Source organism: Centroberyx gerrardi, chromosome 14, assembly GCF_048128805.1.
Source record: "Centroberyx gerrardi isolate f3 chromosome 14, fCenGer3.hap1.cur.20231027, whole genome shotgun sequence".
Classification (NCBI taxonomy): domain Eukaryota; kingdom Metazoa; phylum Chordata; class Actinopteri; order Beryciformes; family Berycidae; genus Centroberyx; species Centroberyx gerrardi.
In genome coordinates, this window is record NC_136010.1 from 24,756,833 (window position 1) to 24,774,967 (window position 18,135).

Below are 18,135 nucleotides of genomic sequence, written 5' to 3' on the forward strand. Positions count from 1 at the left end.
AGAGAGGGAGAGAGAGAGAGAGAGGGAGAGAGAGAGAGAGAGAGAGAGAGAGAGAGAGAGGGAGAGGGAGAGAGAGAGGGAGAGAGAGAGAGCAGAACTATTTTAAATCGTGACCAAAAGTTGGCCAAGTCGCTTTGTCTCTGATGGGTTGTGCTACAGAGAGAGAGAGAGAGAGAGAGAGAGAGAGAGAGAGTATATATCACCGTGCTAACTACTTTACTTGACTTTTTTATTGCTTGTCTTCATATCACAGGAGTCATTTTCAGGATTGAATCACTCCATAATCTTCACCAACCAATAGGAAAATAGAAGCTTGTGTGTGTAGGTTTAGGATCATTATGTTGCAATAGAATAGGGACAAAGAAAACACACATACAGAAATATGTCTTGCAAAAAAAAATAATCTGAGCAAGATTAAGTTTAAGTACACAACAATAAACATAGACTGGAATAATTCCCTTTCATTCAGACATGGCCCAAACAAACACCAGATTCAAGGAAATAAGTGAGTTTATATCCACACAAATATTTATATATTAATGGGATATTAGCATATTCCATTGACATTAACCCAAGCGCTCTTACGGAATGTCAATTATGAGAGACATGGGATACAGCAATATTGATCAGAATCCATTGGCAAATATACACCTTAGCCTGTTTACAGTTGGTTTCTGCAGACTTTGCAAGCTCAGTTTCCATGATAATATACAAAATGTTCTGCCTGTCTGAGGTCTAGAATCTAGGACAGTGGTTCTCAACATGGGGTCTGGGGACCACCAGGGGTCCTTGGGGGCATTCCAGGGGGTCCCCAACAAATTGATCAATTGTTAAACTTCATTATTTCATTTACAAGAACAATTATAGAATGTAGAAGAGGGACTATTTTGACCATAGTTTCACTGTTATCTCTGTACCTACAATACAGAGAGTCATAGAATTCTGGACAAAATCATATCTAACAATAAAAATATTCTCAGATTTGGGTCAGAGAGAAAAAATCTCATCAAATGGAGGTCCGAGGCCCTAATGTGTAATAAATGAAGGAGCCTTGATATGAAAAAGTTTGAGAACCACTGATCTAGGATATGAAGATGTAAAGAGCTTATCTGGGATTTGAGCACTTATCCATATTACTGTGCACATGTAAAGACACTCTGTGACACATCAGACCGCACAAGCAGCCTGACTGAGAACAAATAACACATATGTTCATACAATTCTCAAAATAAGTCATAAGAAAAAAGTCCCACCTCACTGTTTCTTTCCATTTCATCCTCTCTCATCTGTTTATTCCTACGGCTATCATAGGATGGTAAAATACAATAATGGTGTGCAGAACCACAATTTAAAAAAATAAATGGGTAATTTGGTAATTGGAGTTTTTATTTGAGCTGACTTTTGAGCATGCCATGTAACTTCAAACTGCTCCAGGCAACAAAGAAATCTCAACTGTCTTCAAGCCGCTGAATTCAAACCTTCACAGTCTCACATGCAGCTTGAGTGCTGCACGGCTGGCTGCTCGTTTTCATACACACAACGGGATAAAGTGAGATGAATGGACAGTGAATGGGACACGGCTTCAGGGAGGGAGGCACCACTGAGCGTTACAATGCTGTTATTAATACTGTCACGGAAACAACAGGATCGCTGGGGAGCTGGAGGAAGATGGGAGGAGAGCAGACTATTCGTAGTCCTCCTGCCTCTGGGGTCGCAGCAGGACACTGTGGTAGTGCCTGATGCAGGAGAAGGCGGTGGGGGGGATGAGGCGCCGCTGGATCAGGTTGTACTGCAGGTGAACGGAGATCAGAGGCGAGTCCTCGCTGGCTCGCGTGTCGCACAGGGCGTTCATCGGGACATAGCTGTGGAAAGGAAGGACAGACTTTGTTTAAAGGAAAAGTAGCAGTTAAAATGCCAGTAATAACCCAGACATTTATTTGCCTTGATGACCAGTGGAACAAAGGCATCTCCTCATGTGGAGCCTCTGCTCTAGCTGCACATTTAGAAGATGACTGGACTTTAATGGAAGTTTGCAAAGCACATTCATGAAAAGAGCACAACATCTTTCAGGGCCAGATTCACTTAAGGTTTGCGCAGGGAAAAGCGTGCTATATCACCAAAATGACCAAACCAGAAAGCCACGCAATTCGCTGCTTAACTATATATAACACAATGGGTGGAACGCTGCCTAGCGCTGGTCAAAAATAAAGCCTCTGTGTGCCCGTCATGCCCATGCATATGAAAATTATACTGAAATTATATTATTTTGACCACATAATGGTTATTTGTAGGTGAGGCCATGCAAATCGAGATTGTGCCTAATTCACTAACACTTCACAACACCAGCTGCCCCAAATTACTGAAACACAAGATCCTTTGAAAGGTGGAGGACAAACTTTGCCCAAAGGGTTTGTCCATTCAGAATGGCTGCTGCTGCAAAACACAGCAACATCAGCAGCAAGTCAGAAAGAAAGAGAGACCGTTTTCATCCCAGAATCTCAGATTAGATCAGAGATTTAGATATTGTTTTGTTAATTTAATCTTTTTTTATACTTTTTTGTATTATGTTGCTTAGTTTTGTCAATTAAAATTAAAATACCAATAGCCCAACAGTGCCCACCTTGTGTTATAGATGTTACATGCAATTTGCACTTGGCTGTTTGCTTGCACAGTGCTCTTTCTGACAGCTTGTTTGCATACATTTCTTAATGAATAAGATGAAAACTCTTTTAGCTTTAGTTAACTGAAGCACAAAAAAATGTGCAGACTGCCGTTGCATGCAATCGAAGTGAATCTGGAGCTCAGTTTCTGAACTGCTGAGTGGGCCACTTCAAGCCAGAAGGGAGAGCCTTCCCTTTAACCTGTTGGTACAGTTCAGTTTCTCAAAAGCTGCAGGCTGTTTCAAGCCAGAAGGGCCAGCACATCCTACTGTTGAGATCAATAGCGGAATTAGGAATTATTGTGTGTAATGATGTGAGGTAGGTATAAACCTAAGTGTATACAAGATAGTGTAGATGAGTTAAGTATTGACACTGGGTGTTGAGGGGGTGCTAAGACTTCCGGTTTGGATGTTTAACCTTCAAAATAAAAATGTGAAAGCTTATCAAGCCTAACATCAATCATCAAACCGAATAAGAGAGAGCCCAGATTAATGTTTGATAACATAATAATATTGAAAAGTACCATGATATGCACCATTTTCTAACTACAACTACTTCATCTGCATCTCATCCCCTCTCTTTCCCCTGTATTTCCACCCACTCTCCCCTTTACTCCATCAAATAAAGCAGAGTCCTTTAAACAAATTTAAAGGGGCATTAAGTAATCTATGACAGTTATCGCCCTCTATCAGTGACCTAGGAATTACAACAACTTGGATATTTCTCTGACACAGCTTATGGTGGCCTGTAATGGAAATAAATAATAACGTCACATTTTCACAATAGAGAGAAGTAAGCTAGATAATTAGGACAGAGATCCAACAGAAACGTCTAGTGAAGAGGTAATATATCACCATACAGAATACTGTAATAATACTGCTTTATTATTTGCTTTTTGGTTTGAAAACAAGGATTTTTAGCCTTCATAGTTGGTCAAGTAATCATTGAGTCATTGGTTGAGTCATTTTTGTGATATGGGACAGTACAAATCTTATGGCACCTTTAAATATGCTCTGAAAACATTTCTTTTGCAAAAGATGTTTGAGCATATGAAAAAGCAGCCTTTTTTCAGAAGTGCAGTTAAACTCTACCCATCCCACATGTGCCTGAGTCCCAGAGGTAACGATAGAGAGAGCAACAATAATTACATGTTTGATGAGGTAGCAATTTCAGATTTAGATGCCCCATGATTGTTAGTTAGGCTATATCGAAGATGAATATCTCCCTGACAGAGCACAGAGCCCAGCTCTACAGGCTTTGCCTCTCAGTAGTTTAGGTTTGTCTTTTGTCCCAAGTGCAATCAGCCTCCTCAACAAAACTACGTGAAGTTGTTGTCTGTGTGATTGTTTTATGTAATTGTATGAATGTGATGCTATATGTGAGTTATTGCACTTGAGATGAGACCACAGACAATTGTCTGGCCATGGACAGACAATAAAGTTGTTTTAATGTTGTCCTGTTTTGTATTGTATTTTTCTCTGAGATGCACAGCCACCCACTTCTCTGTTGTAAGGGAACTTATATTTACATACTGACACACACATTGACATGCATGCTTGCACACATATTCAAATGCATTTACAATAATTGAAGCGGGCTCATTAAAAGCAAAAGGGTGACAGAAACAGAGGCAGAGATGCTTTATGCTTCATCATGCGTAGCATTTATATGTAATGTGTTGAAGCAGCTGTGTACATGAAGTGGGATACCAAAGTAATCCTGAGTGAGTTGAAAGGTATGTGAGTTTGTATATGCTGACCATATCAAAATGATGTGATGTTCATGATGTCATTTTCTCCATAAATACTCTGTTTAAATATGTTCTGTCTTGTTTCTCCTACTTCAGAAAATGAATAAAAACATGTTCCCGTAAAAGAAACAGAGACAGAAAGAGAGACAGAACTCAAAATAAACCTTGAGCTTTGCTACTACAAACCTCAGGAAATAAATTCTAATAACGCAGAACAGCTTGTCTCAGTAAAAGACTTCAACTAAAATACTGAACAAAGTGGTGAATCACAGACCACAAGTTGGCAACCAAAAAAGCTTGTCATAAAACTTCAGTGTCTCTGTTCACACTGCTACCAAAATGAGGCTGAGGACGAACTGCTAAGTGCTGCATCTATCTGTCAGAGATGTCATCAGATAAAGAAAGGATGAAAACTGTATTAGGTGAGGAAAACCAGACTGTTGTAGATTTATTCTGACTCATTTTGTTCTGGTAAAGTATATCTGTAAATATCGTATGCATGTATGAACTTGCTTTTACTTGTGTACGTATTCATTCATTTTCTCAACCTGCTTATTCCTTTTCAGGGTGTTGGGGGGGCTGGAGCATATCCCAGCATGCATTGAGTGGAAGGCAGGGAGAGAGGTGAGTCCATCACAGGGTGAACACAGATAGACACACACTCACATTCATACCTAAGGGGCTTCAGAGTCTCCAATCCACCTGACTGTGGAGGAAACCAGGAGAACAGGGGGAGAAGCTGCAAACTCCACACAGAAAGGAGCGGGAATCGAACCCACAACCTTCTGACTAAAGCTTGAAGGAGGAGAGAAAGTGAGACAGTACTGCGGTACCTAATGAGGTTGTGGTTGAGGCGGAGCAGCTGCAGGTTCTTGAGCTGGAGCAGGCCCGGCGGGACGGACTGCAGCAGGTTGTGGTCCAGCAGCAGCTCGGACAGGGAGGCGGACAGGCCCAGGAAGGACACGCCGTCGATGCCGTCGTCCCGCAGCCTGTTGTGGGATAGGTGGAGGGAGTCCAGGCCCGGCCGCATGTGGCCGAACACGTAGCCGGGGATGAGCTCGATCTGGTTGTGGTGCAGGGTGAGCTGGCGAAGGCCGACCGGCAGGAAGGACGGCACGTGCACCAGCTTGTTGTGGGACAGGTCCAGTGACTCCAGCTTCCTGGAGATGCCAGGAGGAATTCAAAAGTGATTTTTATAAGTTTCAATGAATGGGTTTGACTGATATGGATTTTATATGGGATACCAATATGTTTAGATTGAAGCTGCATATATTTTGAGCCAATATCATGTTGATATATTTGAATTTGTCCATTTTCATACCAATAAATTCCCCCAAAAAATTACAAGTATTCAGTGTTTCCCCTAGAATTTTCCCTAGAAGTGTCCCATGATGTCTAAACAGCATTTAAACATCACGGGACACTTTAATATTGCCCTGTTTTAAATTTTATTCTGTATATGTTTGTAGCACATTTTATTTTATTATGGTTCTGTGAAGCACTTTGTAACTTCTGTTTGAAAAGTGCTACATAAATAAAGATTAACTTTAGATTTACTATCAGCAGGGGACGACACTGACTGGCTAAAATCCAATTTCTATTGAAAGGCCCATATGGTCAAACTAATATATTGGCCTAAAAATTTAAATAGATTTTACAGCATTAGCAGCAGCTCGTTTTGTTTCAGCACAGAGGCCCTGGCCTTTAGGGTTGCCCTCCTTTCTCTCTGTCAATCTGTCTCTCTTTTTCTCCTCTGCCCTGCAGAAGGTTGGCCTGTATCCACTCTGCAGCCACATCAGCACGCCACACCAAGCTATTCTCACTCTAACTTTTCTTTAGTTTAATCTAGGATGCAGTTGTAACTGTGCACTACTGATATAGACCATTTCCCATGTGCGGCAGCATTTATTGAGTCTTTGTTTTCAGGTGTGCTGGTCAAACAGAGTTCAGCTGGATGGGCTGAATGCTGTGTGAAATAAATCATAAACAACCCATGGCAGTGTGGACAATGTTATGTTCATGGACAAACTGTTAGCTGTTGATTTTTTGGCAGGGGAGACAATTATTGACATGTGATGGCTTTTCTGTGATTCACTGCACAAAAATGGTAGTCTTGATAGTTCAAGTTATTCTGAAATGACAGCAATACTCTGTGAAGAAATCAACTAAAATCTAGTAGCATAAGGGACCATATATGTTTTAAAGCAAGCACTCTGCCTTATAGTGTACGTGTCTCTGAAAAAGTGAAACTCTTCTGCATGGAAATAAAAGCTGTTCCATAAATCCCCACAGGGTGGCAGTAGAGTGCTGTAATTGTTACCCAGAAAATAGTACACAAGTTTTGCTTCCTGGTGGTTTATTTGCAGTCTCATTTCCCTAGAAAGAAAGCAATATTTTAGCCACTAATAGTAAAATTTAGATGCCACATATTGCTCTTATTGCCTGTAATCCAAACAAACTACAGTTAATCATCTCATCATTACTGGAGCAATACTAGGGTGATGGTCAGTGTCAGTGTTAGTGTGTCAGTTTCGTCAGTCAAGTCAATGTGGATGATTTGATCCACAAATGTAAAGGAGCGCCCCACTGCTGTGTATTTAGCCTCATCTTATTTAATCATCTGGGCCAAAGTGCGTCAAATGTTAATCTTGGTCTCTATGCAGATCATATGATCATTTTCTGTTGCTAACCTTGTGCTACTAATCTTGTTAAAGCCCTTCTGAGCCTCACAACTGCTTTTAACACTGTGCAGTCTGCCTTGTGTCAGCTGAAACATGTTCTGAATGCTGACAAAACAAAACTTATGAGGTTTGTAACTCAAAACAGGAAACAAAATCAATTATTGTTACATTGAAACAAAGTGATTGAGACAGTTTAATCAGTTGAGTGCTTAATAATAATAGGTGACAGTTTTTCCTTCAGGATAGACGCCATCTTGTTAAGAAACTGACGCTAAAACTTAAGACCCAAGTTGTGTTTTACTTTTGAGGCTAAAAAGAAACTGGGCACCTCTACTTTTATGCCAGTACTTTATTATGGCAATATTTTATATTGACATGCTTCCTCCCAACATCTTTCTGTCATGGACACTGTGTCTCATGGAGCGCTGAGGTTTATAACAGACTGTAAAATATACAGACTCACTCATCATTGAAGCTTGTATGCTTGGGCTGACTGGCCTGCTGTGACTTATTCATTCACATTTTGATCTATGAAGCCATTCTGGGTCTGCTTCCTTATTATCTGTACTGTTATAGCTCTAAAACCTGGTGGAAATTACTTGTTTAAGGCCTCATACATTGTTTTCTGTTTTCTGTCTCTAAGGTCAGGACTGAATTAGGCCAACAAAAAAAAAGTTAATATGACTCCTTTATGGAACTCACTGCTAAATGATTTAAAACTGCAAGAGCTGGTCTTTCTCGGTATAAACTATATAAACTGATTAGGAAGTATTTTAAGAGTTGCCTATGCTTTGTCTAGTCAAAATGTATATAGCTTGACTCCTGTTACTGCTAGTCTGCTATTGGACTATTGTCTTCTGAGCTTTTATGTAATGAATTTTGCTCTTAATCTCAATGAGACTACCTGTTTAAATAAAGGTAATACAAATAAATACAATAGATAAGACAAAAGGCTCTGAGATAAGCACAACTAGAAAGGTTAAAGACTCACAGCAGGTGTATCCAGGCTTGTGGAGCGATGCGGTCCTCTCGGATGCGGTTGTGGCTGAGGTCCAGCAGCCTCAGGTTGACTGTCTTGTTGAGGATACCAGCGTGCACCACCTCGATTTTGTTGTCTGATAGGTGGAGTTCCTACAAACACACAGCAAAAAGACTCCAGACTCCAAAAGATGGAGCTATACTAAGCAGACCAAGACCTATAAATTACACTATACTAAGAAGAAATAAGCAGTCCTGAGCCAACTCCACTAGAACTGTGCTACTTAGGTTTAGAGTCTAAAATGGTCAGGCAAATAAAATCATTGACAAGGGCGCCGGGATAGCAAAAGGTTTTCATGGGTGTCAGTTTCCAAGTTCTCAAGTAGTATTTACCAGTTGAAATCTAAGGTGAATGGTATTTTCTAGTTGTATTTACCATCTGAAAGCTGAGGTGAATGGTATTTTGAAGTAGAGAGTTCGTACCCATCATATGACATGAATGCAACGTTTAACCATGATGGTGTATTTCCCTTCTACCATGTACCTGAATGGAGGTCGGCAGGCCAGATGGGATGGCACGGAACTTATTGTCCTCCAGGCGAAGGTAAATGAGCTTCCTCAGAGGACGAAACGTCAGTGGCGACACGTTTCCATCGTGAAAGTAGTTGTCTTCCAGTTCCAGGGTCAGAAGTTTGGACAAACCTGAGGACAGGCAATTCAAAAAGTCTCTTACATGTCATTAAACACTGTGAATGACCAAGTAAATAATTATTTGCCAGTGGAGCCTTCATGAGACCTGACAGACCTAACAGTAAAGTAAAACGCACACATTTGGTTTCCTACATCAAGAACTGTCCCATGTTCCAAGTCTCTTATACATACATGGTAGCCTCAGCATGTCTTACTAAAACATGGCTCCTTAATGTGGGTTAGCACAAGGAGGTTCTATTAGCTTGTAAGAAAAGACAAACATTATTAACCACGCTAAATCAAAAGTTCAACTGAACTCGAATGCGCCATCTCTCAATCCTCAAACACACATTCCTTATGTTCGGACAAAGCTTCTCTTGTAAAGCACGTTCCCAAAGAGACTCCCGTTGGTTAAATGAAGGAGGTGTCTGACCTTTAAAACTACTGGGTGTAAGGCCGCTCAGCTTGTTGTCATTAATCTTCAGCTCCACAAGAGAAGGCGGGAGAAACGTTGGGACCTTGGTGAGGTTGTTGCCGTCCAAAATCAGCCTCCTCAGTCTAGTTAGATTCTGCAACAAACAAGCCAAGAGTCCAACAGTTTGAACATTAGAGTCCTGCTTCTTAGGTAAGAAGTCTCTCTCTCTCCAACTCTCTTTTTCTCTCTTTCTTTCAAGTCAGCATTTTTCTATATTTGACCTCTGAGATACAATGCCAACACAAACGTTTTGCCACATCATACATTTGAATGAAACTTCCTGCTCCTCAATGCCAACAAAAAGGAGATGTTGGTTATTGGACCAGCTAGACAAAGGTATCTGTTTGAGAGCACTACTCTAAATCTTGATAATTCTGTTATTTCCCAGAGTGCTGCTTTCAAAAATCTTGTGCCACGCGCTTTTCACGTGGTTTGAGCAGGCGGAAGCATAAACCCCCATAATCCTGGACACCAAAATTGCACTGCACTGCTTGATCATTACTGACACACCCTCTACCGCGCCTCTCCTCCCACTTAGGCGCAGTCAAGGCGAGTCACCAAAATACTAAATGGGCGCAGGCAAGAAAAAAACCTGTGTGCCCAACAAAAATGCCACTTGCTGGCACAAAGCCCCGTCATCTGTCATGCACCATAACAAACATAGAGCCTCAGTCTCTTCTTAGAGTAAGGTTAGACCACTTAGCTAGCACTAGCTCAGGTTCCTGCTGATTTAGTTTTCCTTGCCCTGTTTTCCCAGTCTGTGTGCGCCTGTTCATTCATATTGGTCGTGTCTGTCTGTGTGAGTGGGAGTGAGTGAATGAGTGTGTCACTGAGCTGCTGCAGATTCTTGGCTTGAGACGTCATTACACCCCGGTGAGAAAAGGTAGGAGGGCAGTGGGAGTGGTGAGATGGCAGTAGTCAAAACAATTGTCCTCATTTTAGTAATGGGTTCTTCTGTTTACTGCAACAATCTTCTCTCATGCACTGCAACGCTGAGTGAAATTCATTGTGAGGGTGCCACATTGTACCAGTGGGCTTGATTCAACAGCAGACAGCAGACACCTCAATGAATGTCTGTTACTTCAGTGAAGGTCTGTTATGTGTTTTCTGCTTCATTCTGATACATGGTGTAGTATCATAACAGAGTAATAAAAGTTGTGTGTGAGAATGGTCAATAAACTGCTGTAACATGGAGTTGCTATGTGGAGGTGTACTGTATATTTAGGAGTGGGTTTGGCAGCACCTGACAGCTTCGGCTGGACACAGCCAAGCAAAACAAGATGTTAACACAACAGACCACACACTTTTACTTCAGCAGTTCCACATTTTAACAACAGCTGTACCGAGCGGTTTCAGTCCTACATGGGTGGTGATCGTCTCAGTCGCTGGTAGTGACGATTAGGGAGGGATTTAGATGATCAAATAAGACCTGTGCTTCAAGGTTTTGGAATATTGTGGCAGGAATCATGTCAAAGTACCGTAAAAAGCTATTGGTTTCATGTGGTAAAGCCAGATGTTAGTCAGACTGACCTGAAACAGCAGCGGGCTGATGGAGGAGTCATCCAGCTTGTTCTTGCTCAGGTCCAGCCACTCCAGGTTGGGCAGGCCTGCCAGCGCCCTCGCAGGGATCTTACTGATCTTGTTGTCTGACAAGACAAGGAGAGGAGAAGCGAGGAGGTCACGTCAGTCATATCGCCTCATCCCACTGGAACTCTGAAATGAAAGGTCCAAATGTCCTCCTATCTGCCCTGTCTGCCTACCTTGTTACCTGATTGTCAGTTAGTTTGTCTTTCTGTCAGTTTGTGTCCTCACCTGCCAGGTAGAGGGTTTTCACCCCCTGGTCAGTGATGATGGGCATGTGCGCCAGGCCAGTGCTGCCACAGGCTATCAGTGAGTCTGACAGAAGACACCCGGGCAGCAACGATTCCATAAAGCTGGGCTTCTGGGGGAAGGTGACCACTGGACGGCCCGGGGCGGCGGGTACAGGCACCGGCCTCCTGGCCAGCGCAGGTCGCAGCGTGGCTCTCGGAGCAGGCCGGGCGATGGCTTCCACCAGTGGCGGCCCCACGAAGTCATCGTCGTCATCGCTGTCAGGATCATCGTCATAGTCGTCCTCGTCGGAGTGAAAGCTGTCTTTGTGTGACTTCACTGCGGGTATGGGTGGCCTCGCTGGCACTATGGGTACATGCACCTCAACCCTCCTGGTGGGAATCTGGACCAGTACCTCCGGTTTCTTTTTCTTGGCTGGTACAGGTTTGACTGTGACAGCAGGTGTCAGCTGTGAAACATACAGAGCACAATTGATCAAGAGGAAACAATCACTTCATGTGCAATTTGGGACAAGGATAAATTGTGTTTCTCCATTCCATTTGAAATAATAATCTGCAACATTTTCATATAAGTAAATGTTTGTATTGCTCCTCTCTATTTCCAACTGATAATATACAACAGTGATTCAGCCTATATCCAGTTCATGAAAGCTTTTCCATCTGCTGTTCTAAACACTCTGTCTGGTAGCTCTTTCCTGGGAAAAATCCTCTGGCTCACAGGAAGTGATGCGTTTTACATTTCTAGTTTGCTTGGAATAAACATAAGAAGAAGAACTGGGTAGTTAGCATGAGCAGTGATAGCCACCATGGCTGAACAGACAAAGAGAAGAGCGCCACCTACAGAAACTCAAACTGCATCAACAGAAAATCCAAGCTCCGCCCACACTGTTTGATTGACAGGTGATCTCTGGGAAGTGCAATGCAGGAACACCACAGTAACGAGCGCTGAGCAACAAAGACAGAGACAAGCTAAAAAAGTTGTCTGTTGTCTTTTTTGCAGGTAAGTACAATGTGGCTATATGACACTGTGCTCATAGTCAGGAGCATGCCATTTCTTTTTACAGGGTCAAAGTACAGCAGTGTTCTTGTGTGTCCTCATCTGACTTGGATATAATTACGTTTTGAATTGGATTCAGTTCCTTTTTTTGGATTGACTGATCTTGCCTGGCACAGTGGAACCAATTGGATTGCTCCAAAACAAAAAAACTCCACCCATCTCACATTCTTGGCAGGATCCAGCACATGCTAAAGGCAACTGATATGTTTCAGTTGAAGACTGACACAGCAGGGTGTCCTGCTGGTTCAGTGGGCCACGGCACAAATCACATATTTGATGCATTGTCAGTTTAAACCTGGCTGATGACCTTTGTTGCATTTTATATACCCTCCCTCTCTTCCATTTTTCATGCCATTCTTCACGATTAACTATTTAATAGGGTAGACAGTCAGATAGATAAATACGATTAAGACAGCAACATGATTATGATTAGTAGTAGCAGTAGAAGTAGTAGTAGTGATAACAGTAGTGGTAGTGGTAGTAGTAGTTGTATTGAAATTAACCCAGATCTGATCCACTTACAGTTTTCACCTCCTTCTTTTTTACTTCTGGCACTCCTCTGCTTCCACCTCTCATCTGGTTAATATTCCTCCACTCAGGGACTCTGTCTTTACTGTCTTTATCATCCAGTCTCTTGCTTTTTGGGGTCACAGCCTGTTGGTTATTTGGACCTGAGGAAGAAATAAGTAATGACTAGCAAAGGATTTATCAGAGGTACATAAAATGAATGGAGAATGTTTGGTAGCATCTAAAATTCTAGTTCAAAGTAGGGTAGTCAATACAGACACAGTAGTGTGTGAATAAAGCCAACATTATTCAGCTGGTAGCCATGGCCATAGCCATCTGTCTTATGGCATGGTTAGGGATCTGGGGTTAGGTGAGGGTAACCACTCTGTTAATTTATACTCTTGAGGAACAAGACAGAGATTTTGTTATTTCTGGGTGTAAATATCCCATAAGAAGCATGCATTCCTCATGAATTGAGTTGATTATGCATCATCACAGATACCACCGGCTCAAAAATAAATAGCTTATACATAAGAAGCAACCTTATATATCATCATTTGAATACTGAGGTTTGTGCCTTTGATGAGGTAGTGAGACATTGGTGTGAATGTATTAGTGACTAGATAAATATCAGGTAATGCGAGTGGGAATATGGAGAATCTGGTAAACATGAGGATAGATGCGTAGAGGCACGTGCAAGAGTTACAGTATATAAAGGTTTGTTCGAATCCTCCAAAGGACAAGTGTGAAGGTGAGAAGTGAGAGTAATTGTGGCGAAGGTCTTAAGTGTAGAAGGTTGTTGACGTATGAAGATTAGAATATAGCATGTTGGAAGTGCGTGAGAAAATGACTTTGAGGATGAGTGAGCCGGAGGGATCGAGTGTCTGAGGATGAGTGCTTCAGTGTGGAAGTGTTTGAGGATAAGTGCTTTGAAAGTGGTAATTGTCTGAGGATAAGCATGTAAAGGAAGATGTATGTTTGCACAAGGTGGTAAATATGTAAGGATAAGCATTGTGGTTAGAGGGATGGGGGGGGATTAGAAGTGTCCTACCAGCACAGGGGATGGGTTGACATTTGACATTTCCTCTGGAGCACTGGCAGGCTGAGCAGGGCTGAGGAGACCACATCGCTCCGTCAAACAGAGAGATGCCATTCACCTGGCACTGACCTGGAGACACACACAGGCAAACGAAATGATTTTGAGAACTGGCTCCAAAAAATGAAGAAAACAGCACTTGACTCTCAAGGATGGTCAGCCTTGTGCTAAAAGAAAGAGACCCCAGAGGGGATCTATATAACATAAAGACAAGATAAAACAAAACTTTAATGATTCCTGTGGAGAAATTCGGTCATAGCAGCAGCAAAATAATAGCAGAACACAGCAAAGAAAAACAGAATATAAATACAAATGCATTAAACATGATGACACTTACAATTATAACATGATGATACGCATTAGGTAGAAATGCCAGAATGAAAAGTCTGGAATATATCAATTACAGCATACATACTCGGTGTGCAAAACAACAGCTGAGACAAAGAAATTAATGAAAAAAGATGTAATTCTAATTCTCTGTAAAATTATTTAAAAAAAAATATCAAAATGTATGCAATGTACTGTATAACAAATGAGAAAAATATGAGAATATGAATGTGAATTTACAGCCTATGTACATGTGCAAAATTTGTGTCACATTTGCATTACCACGTCTACAGAAGGCCTGTAAATAAATAATGGATATAAATGAATCAATATGAAGATGAATGGACTGACAATCCCATCATGTCAAATAGATTTTAAGTGGAACTGCTTGAATGAAAGGTATGAATGTGAATGAAGTGAGCAGGGAATTCGGATGTGTCCCTATCCGTGGTGTGAACTCACCAGGGAGCAGAGGGTTACTGTGCTGGGACGGTCCTGCAGAGAGCTTCACCTTAGGTCCCGCAACCTTCCCTCCTCTCCTGCTGGCCCTGCCGTCGCCGAGCCAGGCCACAGCGCTGATACACAGGCACACGAGCCCCAGTCTGCTCATCGTCAGCTAGGCTTCTTTCAGGCAAGTGTGAGGAATCCAGACTCAGTGAAGGGCTCTCTTATAGCCGCAAAGCCTCTTGGACTGAAAAAAAAAAGCCAAAGGTGAAAAGAAGGAGAGAGGAGGAGGAGGAAGGCCTTGAGAGAGGAAGCAGGGAGGAGGCTGGCAGGAGGGGAACCAAGAAAAAGGAAAACATTTTTTGAGGCAATGGGGACAAAGGCCCTCATTCATGCATCTTAGGGTAACCACCTACAGCTCTACACCCCCTACACACACACACACACACACAGTCAGTTTTTAAATTGGTCATATGCAAAAATCCCTACTAATCGAGGTATGACATATTTGATTTTGAGTGAGATCAACGACAAAATTTAGTGGAATATTGTGAAACAGTAAAGGTCTCTACATACACACACATACACACACACACACACATCCCACACTCTACTCCACCATCCCTGGGTCCAAACAAACCGACCCCAAAAAGGAGGTTGAGTCCTCAAATACATATTGCAGGCTAAATAATAACTATTACTCACATTTCCTCTTGTTACTAAAATGAGTAGCTGTTGTAAGTATTGAGGATTTTTGACTCTAATATTACTTTTACTTAAGTATGTTTTCACTTAAATATTGTACTTCACACACATTACAGAGTACATACTGTAGGTTCTCCACAAGCATTGCATCAAAAACTAGCATTCCTATAGGATATATAGGCATGTATAGATAGACATGTAGATTTTGCTTTGTTTATGCACTTATTTTGGGATTTCTTTGTAATTAAAAGAATTTAGCTTGTCTGTCCTCTCATCCCTTTAGCACTGCATGGAAAATATCAGAACATACAGTAATAATGTTCTCTTTCGTAAAAAAAGTAGCTCACCAACTTTTAGTTTTTTAGTACATATCGAATAAGCTGAATAAGCTTGAATAAGCTATGAGGACCACAGTGGAAATAAGTCTTTTTGATTTCATTGTGTGTTAAATTCCTCGACAATTTTACTATATGTGTGTGGTTGTGGCGTAAGGGCTATCAACCTTATGTATATTTTAAAATCTGTCAAATAAAATCAATCAATACACCAGTAATTTTACTTCTTCTAAAGTAAAATTTCAGTACAGTAACAGCATGTTTTAGTACTGTGTCCAACCCTGTGACGTCAAACCACTATATGACCCCTCCTTCTGTCCCTCCCACTTTCTGCCTCAGACAGACAGCTCATCTGCCAGCAGTAGTGAACTGTAACTGTAACTGAGGCCGAGCGCTCCAATAGAAACTCTGCTCGCATGAAAGGCCGCTTTGTGGCCAAGCCTCATGATTGGGACTCAGCAGCCACACTCCTGAGAAATTCTTCAAGTGTTTTGAGACTCTGCTTGACCGCATACGTTTTCCCTGTTTACTGTCATTGTTGACCCTTCCTCTCCTGTGTTAACACAGCACGCATCTATATATGTGTGTGTGTCATCATCTACACTTGTGGCTAATGTTTTCGTATCCGGTCATGTAGTCCACCCACTTATAGGAAAGTTTACCTTACATGAAGTTTTATTCTGGAGGTGGGATGGAGGAGTAGACCAGTATATGGGTTTAGAAATATACAGAATTAGCCTTTAATTACAAATCTAGTCAGTGTTGTCCACCTCTGATATGATGGATATGATACAGTTCCATTGATTACGTATTTAGTGTAGAATTAATCAATACTCCACTGGTTGTCTATGGGAAGCCCTTAACTTGCACTGATTCTAATGTGATCTAATCTTGATCAGATTCAACACAAGTGTGCATGAATGTGGTTTTATTATTATTGCTGTTATTTTTCTTTTTCATATTCTGGCTTTCAATGCAGAGTAGTATTCAGAAACACTGAATACTTGTATTTTTTGGAATTGTTTGGCATAAAAATGGTGAGCTCCTTCAATCCAAAAATATGAGTACAGGTATTCACCTCCAAAAAGCCAATATTGATCGAACCTACAGTATATCAGTTTCCGAATTTCCTTATATGCCATGTCCGGGATACTAATTGTACAATTTATTTTTCACACACCGCTTTCAAACCATGCCACCAACAAACCGTCCCACTCGTTGCCACTGTGGTCTCTGCATCCTGTTTGTGAGGTCTAAAAGAACATAAACTGCTCAGGAGCAAATATTAACAACTCCTTCAGCCTTCCTGCTTTGGACAGACAGCTGTGGTCCAGCTGTCTGCGGGTCATTTTGACGTGAACTACTACAATGTTATGTTCCTGTAGATGCCGTAGATTATGCAAGAGGTTGACCTCAATTGACCCCTGGCATTTAAACAAAATGTTGGGGCTTCCACATAGTTACTTACCCTATCTAATTCACCGCTGGTCACTGCTACTCTTTTGGATTTACCAGTTTAAACTGTTCAGCTTTCCACCCAGTGCATGCTGGGATAGGCTCCAGACCCCATGACCCTGAATAAGAATAAGAAACTGAATGAATGAATGAATGAATGAATGAATGAATGAATGAATGAACAAACAAATGATTGAATGAACGAATGAATGAATGAGTCTTGGATTGCAAAAAGTGAACAATGTGTGATAACTAAAAATTCCAAACTTGAAATCATTCAAAATCCTAAAAGGTATTTCTCTAGATCCCTACCCACACACCTAATCCAGTGCCTCAAAACAACATTAACCAAATACAGCTCAGAGCATTTCCATCCAAACCTCACAGCTTTTTTTCTGCTTATGGAGGTATGGCCATAGTGAAATATGACGTTTTAATATGCGCACAACTGTCATATCACTTTTTGCCGAAGTCATAAAAAATAGAACAATGTCCATCCTGGATTTCTAGAGACAGATGATTACCTAAATCATTGTGCAGAAGTAAGTTGATTTATCTATTATTGATAGTAGTGACATTATTTGAAAAGATCCGTGCTGACAGACTCCCATTTGCCTGTAGGGTTCCAAGTCAGCCTTGAAGCCATCTGAGAGCTTGTCGAGGTGCAGTTTGCTGTCGCTTTTGCCGATAGATTAGCAACATTTCTCACTGTTCGCCCGTACTGGCCGGGTCCAAAATCAGAAGTCTGACCTTTGACCTCTGAACTGCACTACAGCTGCTCACACAATGGCAGGTGCTGTCTGTCTGTCCCACATAGTGTTAGTGTTAGCTTTAGAACAAAGATTTATCACCATACCCCCCCCCCCCCCCCCCCCCAACCCCGTCCCACCTCTACCCCCCCACCCACCACCATGTTGGTAGAGGCCTACTATTTCCAGTCAAGGACGCAACGCATTCAAAATAGCCCTATCTGTGTACGTATTGTCATAAAGACATTTGGCTCTTACTCCGTACCCGGGCCACATTAAATCGTTAAATAAGGGGAAATTATGCATACATAAGGAAACTAAACATGCAAGAGCCTATAGTGCGATCTCACTATGGCGTCTGTCCTTCAAATTGGTCCAATATGGAAAGCTTATGTGT

General features: G+C 41.6%; 1 protein-coding gene across 1 annotated transcript; it reads right to left on the reverse strand.

Moving 5' to 3' along the window:
- Positions 1-244: 244 nt before the first annotated feature.
- LOC139932418 (extracellular matrix protein 2) lies at positions 245-13,793 on the reverse strand. Its single transcript, XM_071926188.2, has 9 exons — positions 13,679-13,793; positions 12,643-12,791; positions 11,047-11,512; positions 10,765-10,880; positions 9,193-9,328; positions 8,614-8,771; positions 8,083-8,222; positions 5,244-5,570; positions 245-1,862 (listed from the first exon to the last, which is right to left on the reverse strand). Exons 1-9 carry the CDS (start codon positions 13,752-13,754, stop codon positions 1,685-1,687), a joined length of 1,746 nt encoding a protein of 581 aa, XP_071782289.2. The 5' UTR covers positions 13,755-13,793; the 3' UTR covers positions 245-1,684.
- Between the last annotated feature and the right edge of the window lie 4,342 nt (positions 13,794-18,135).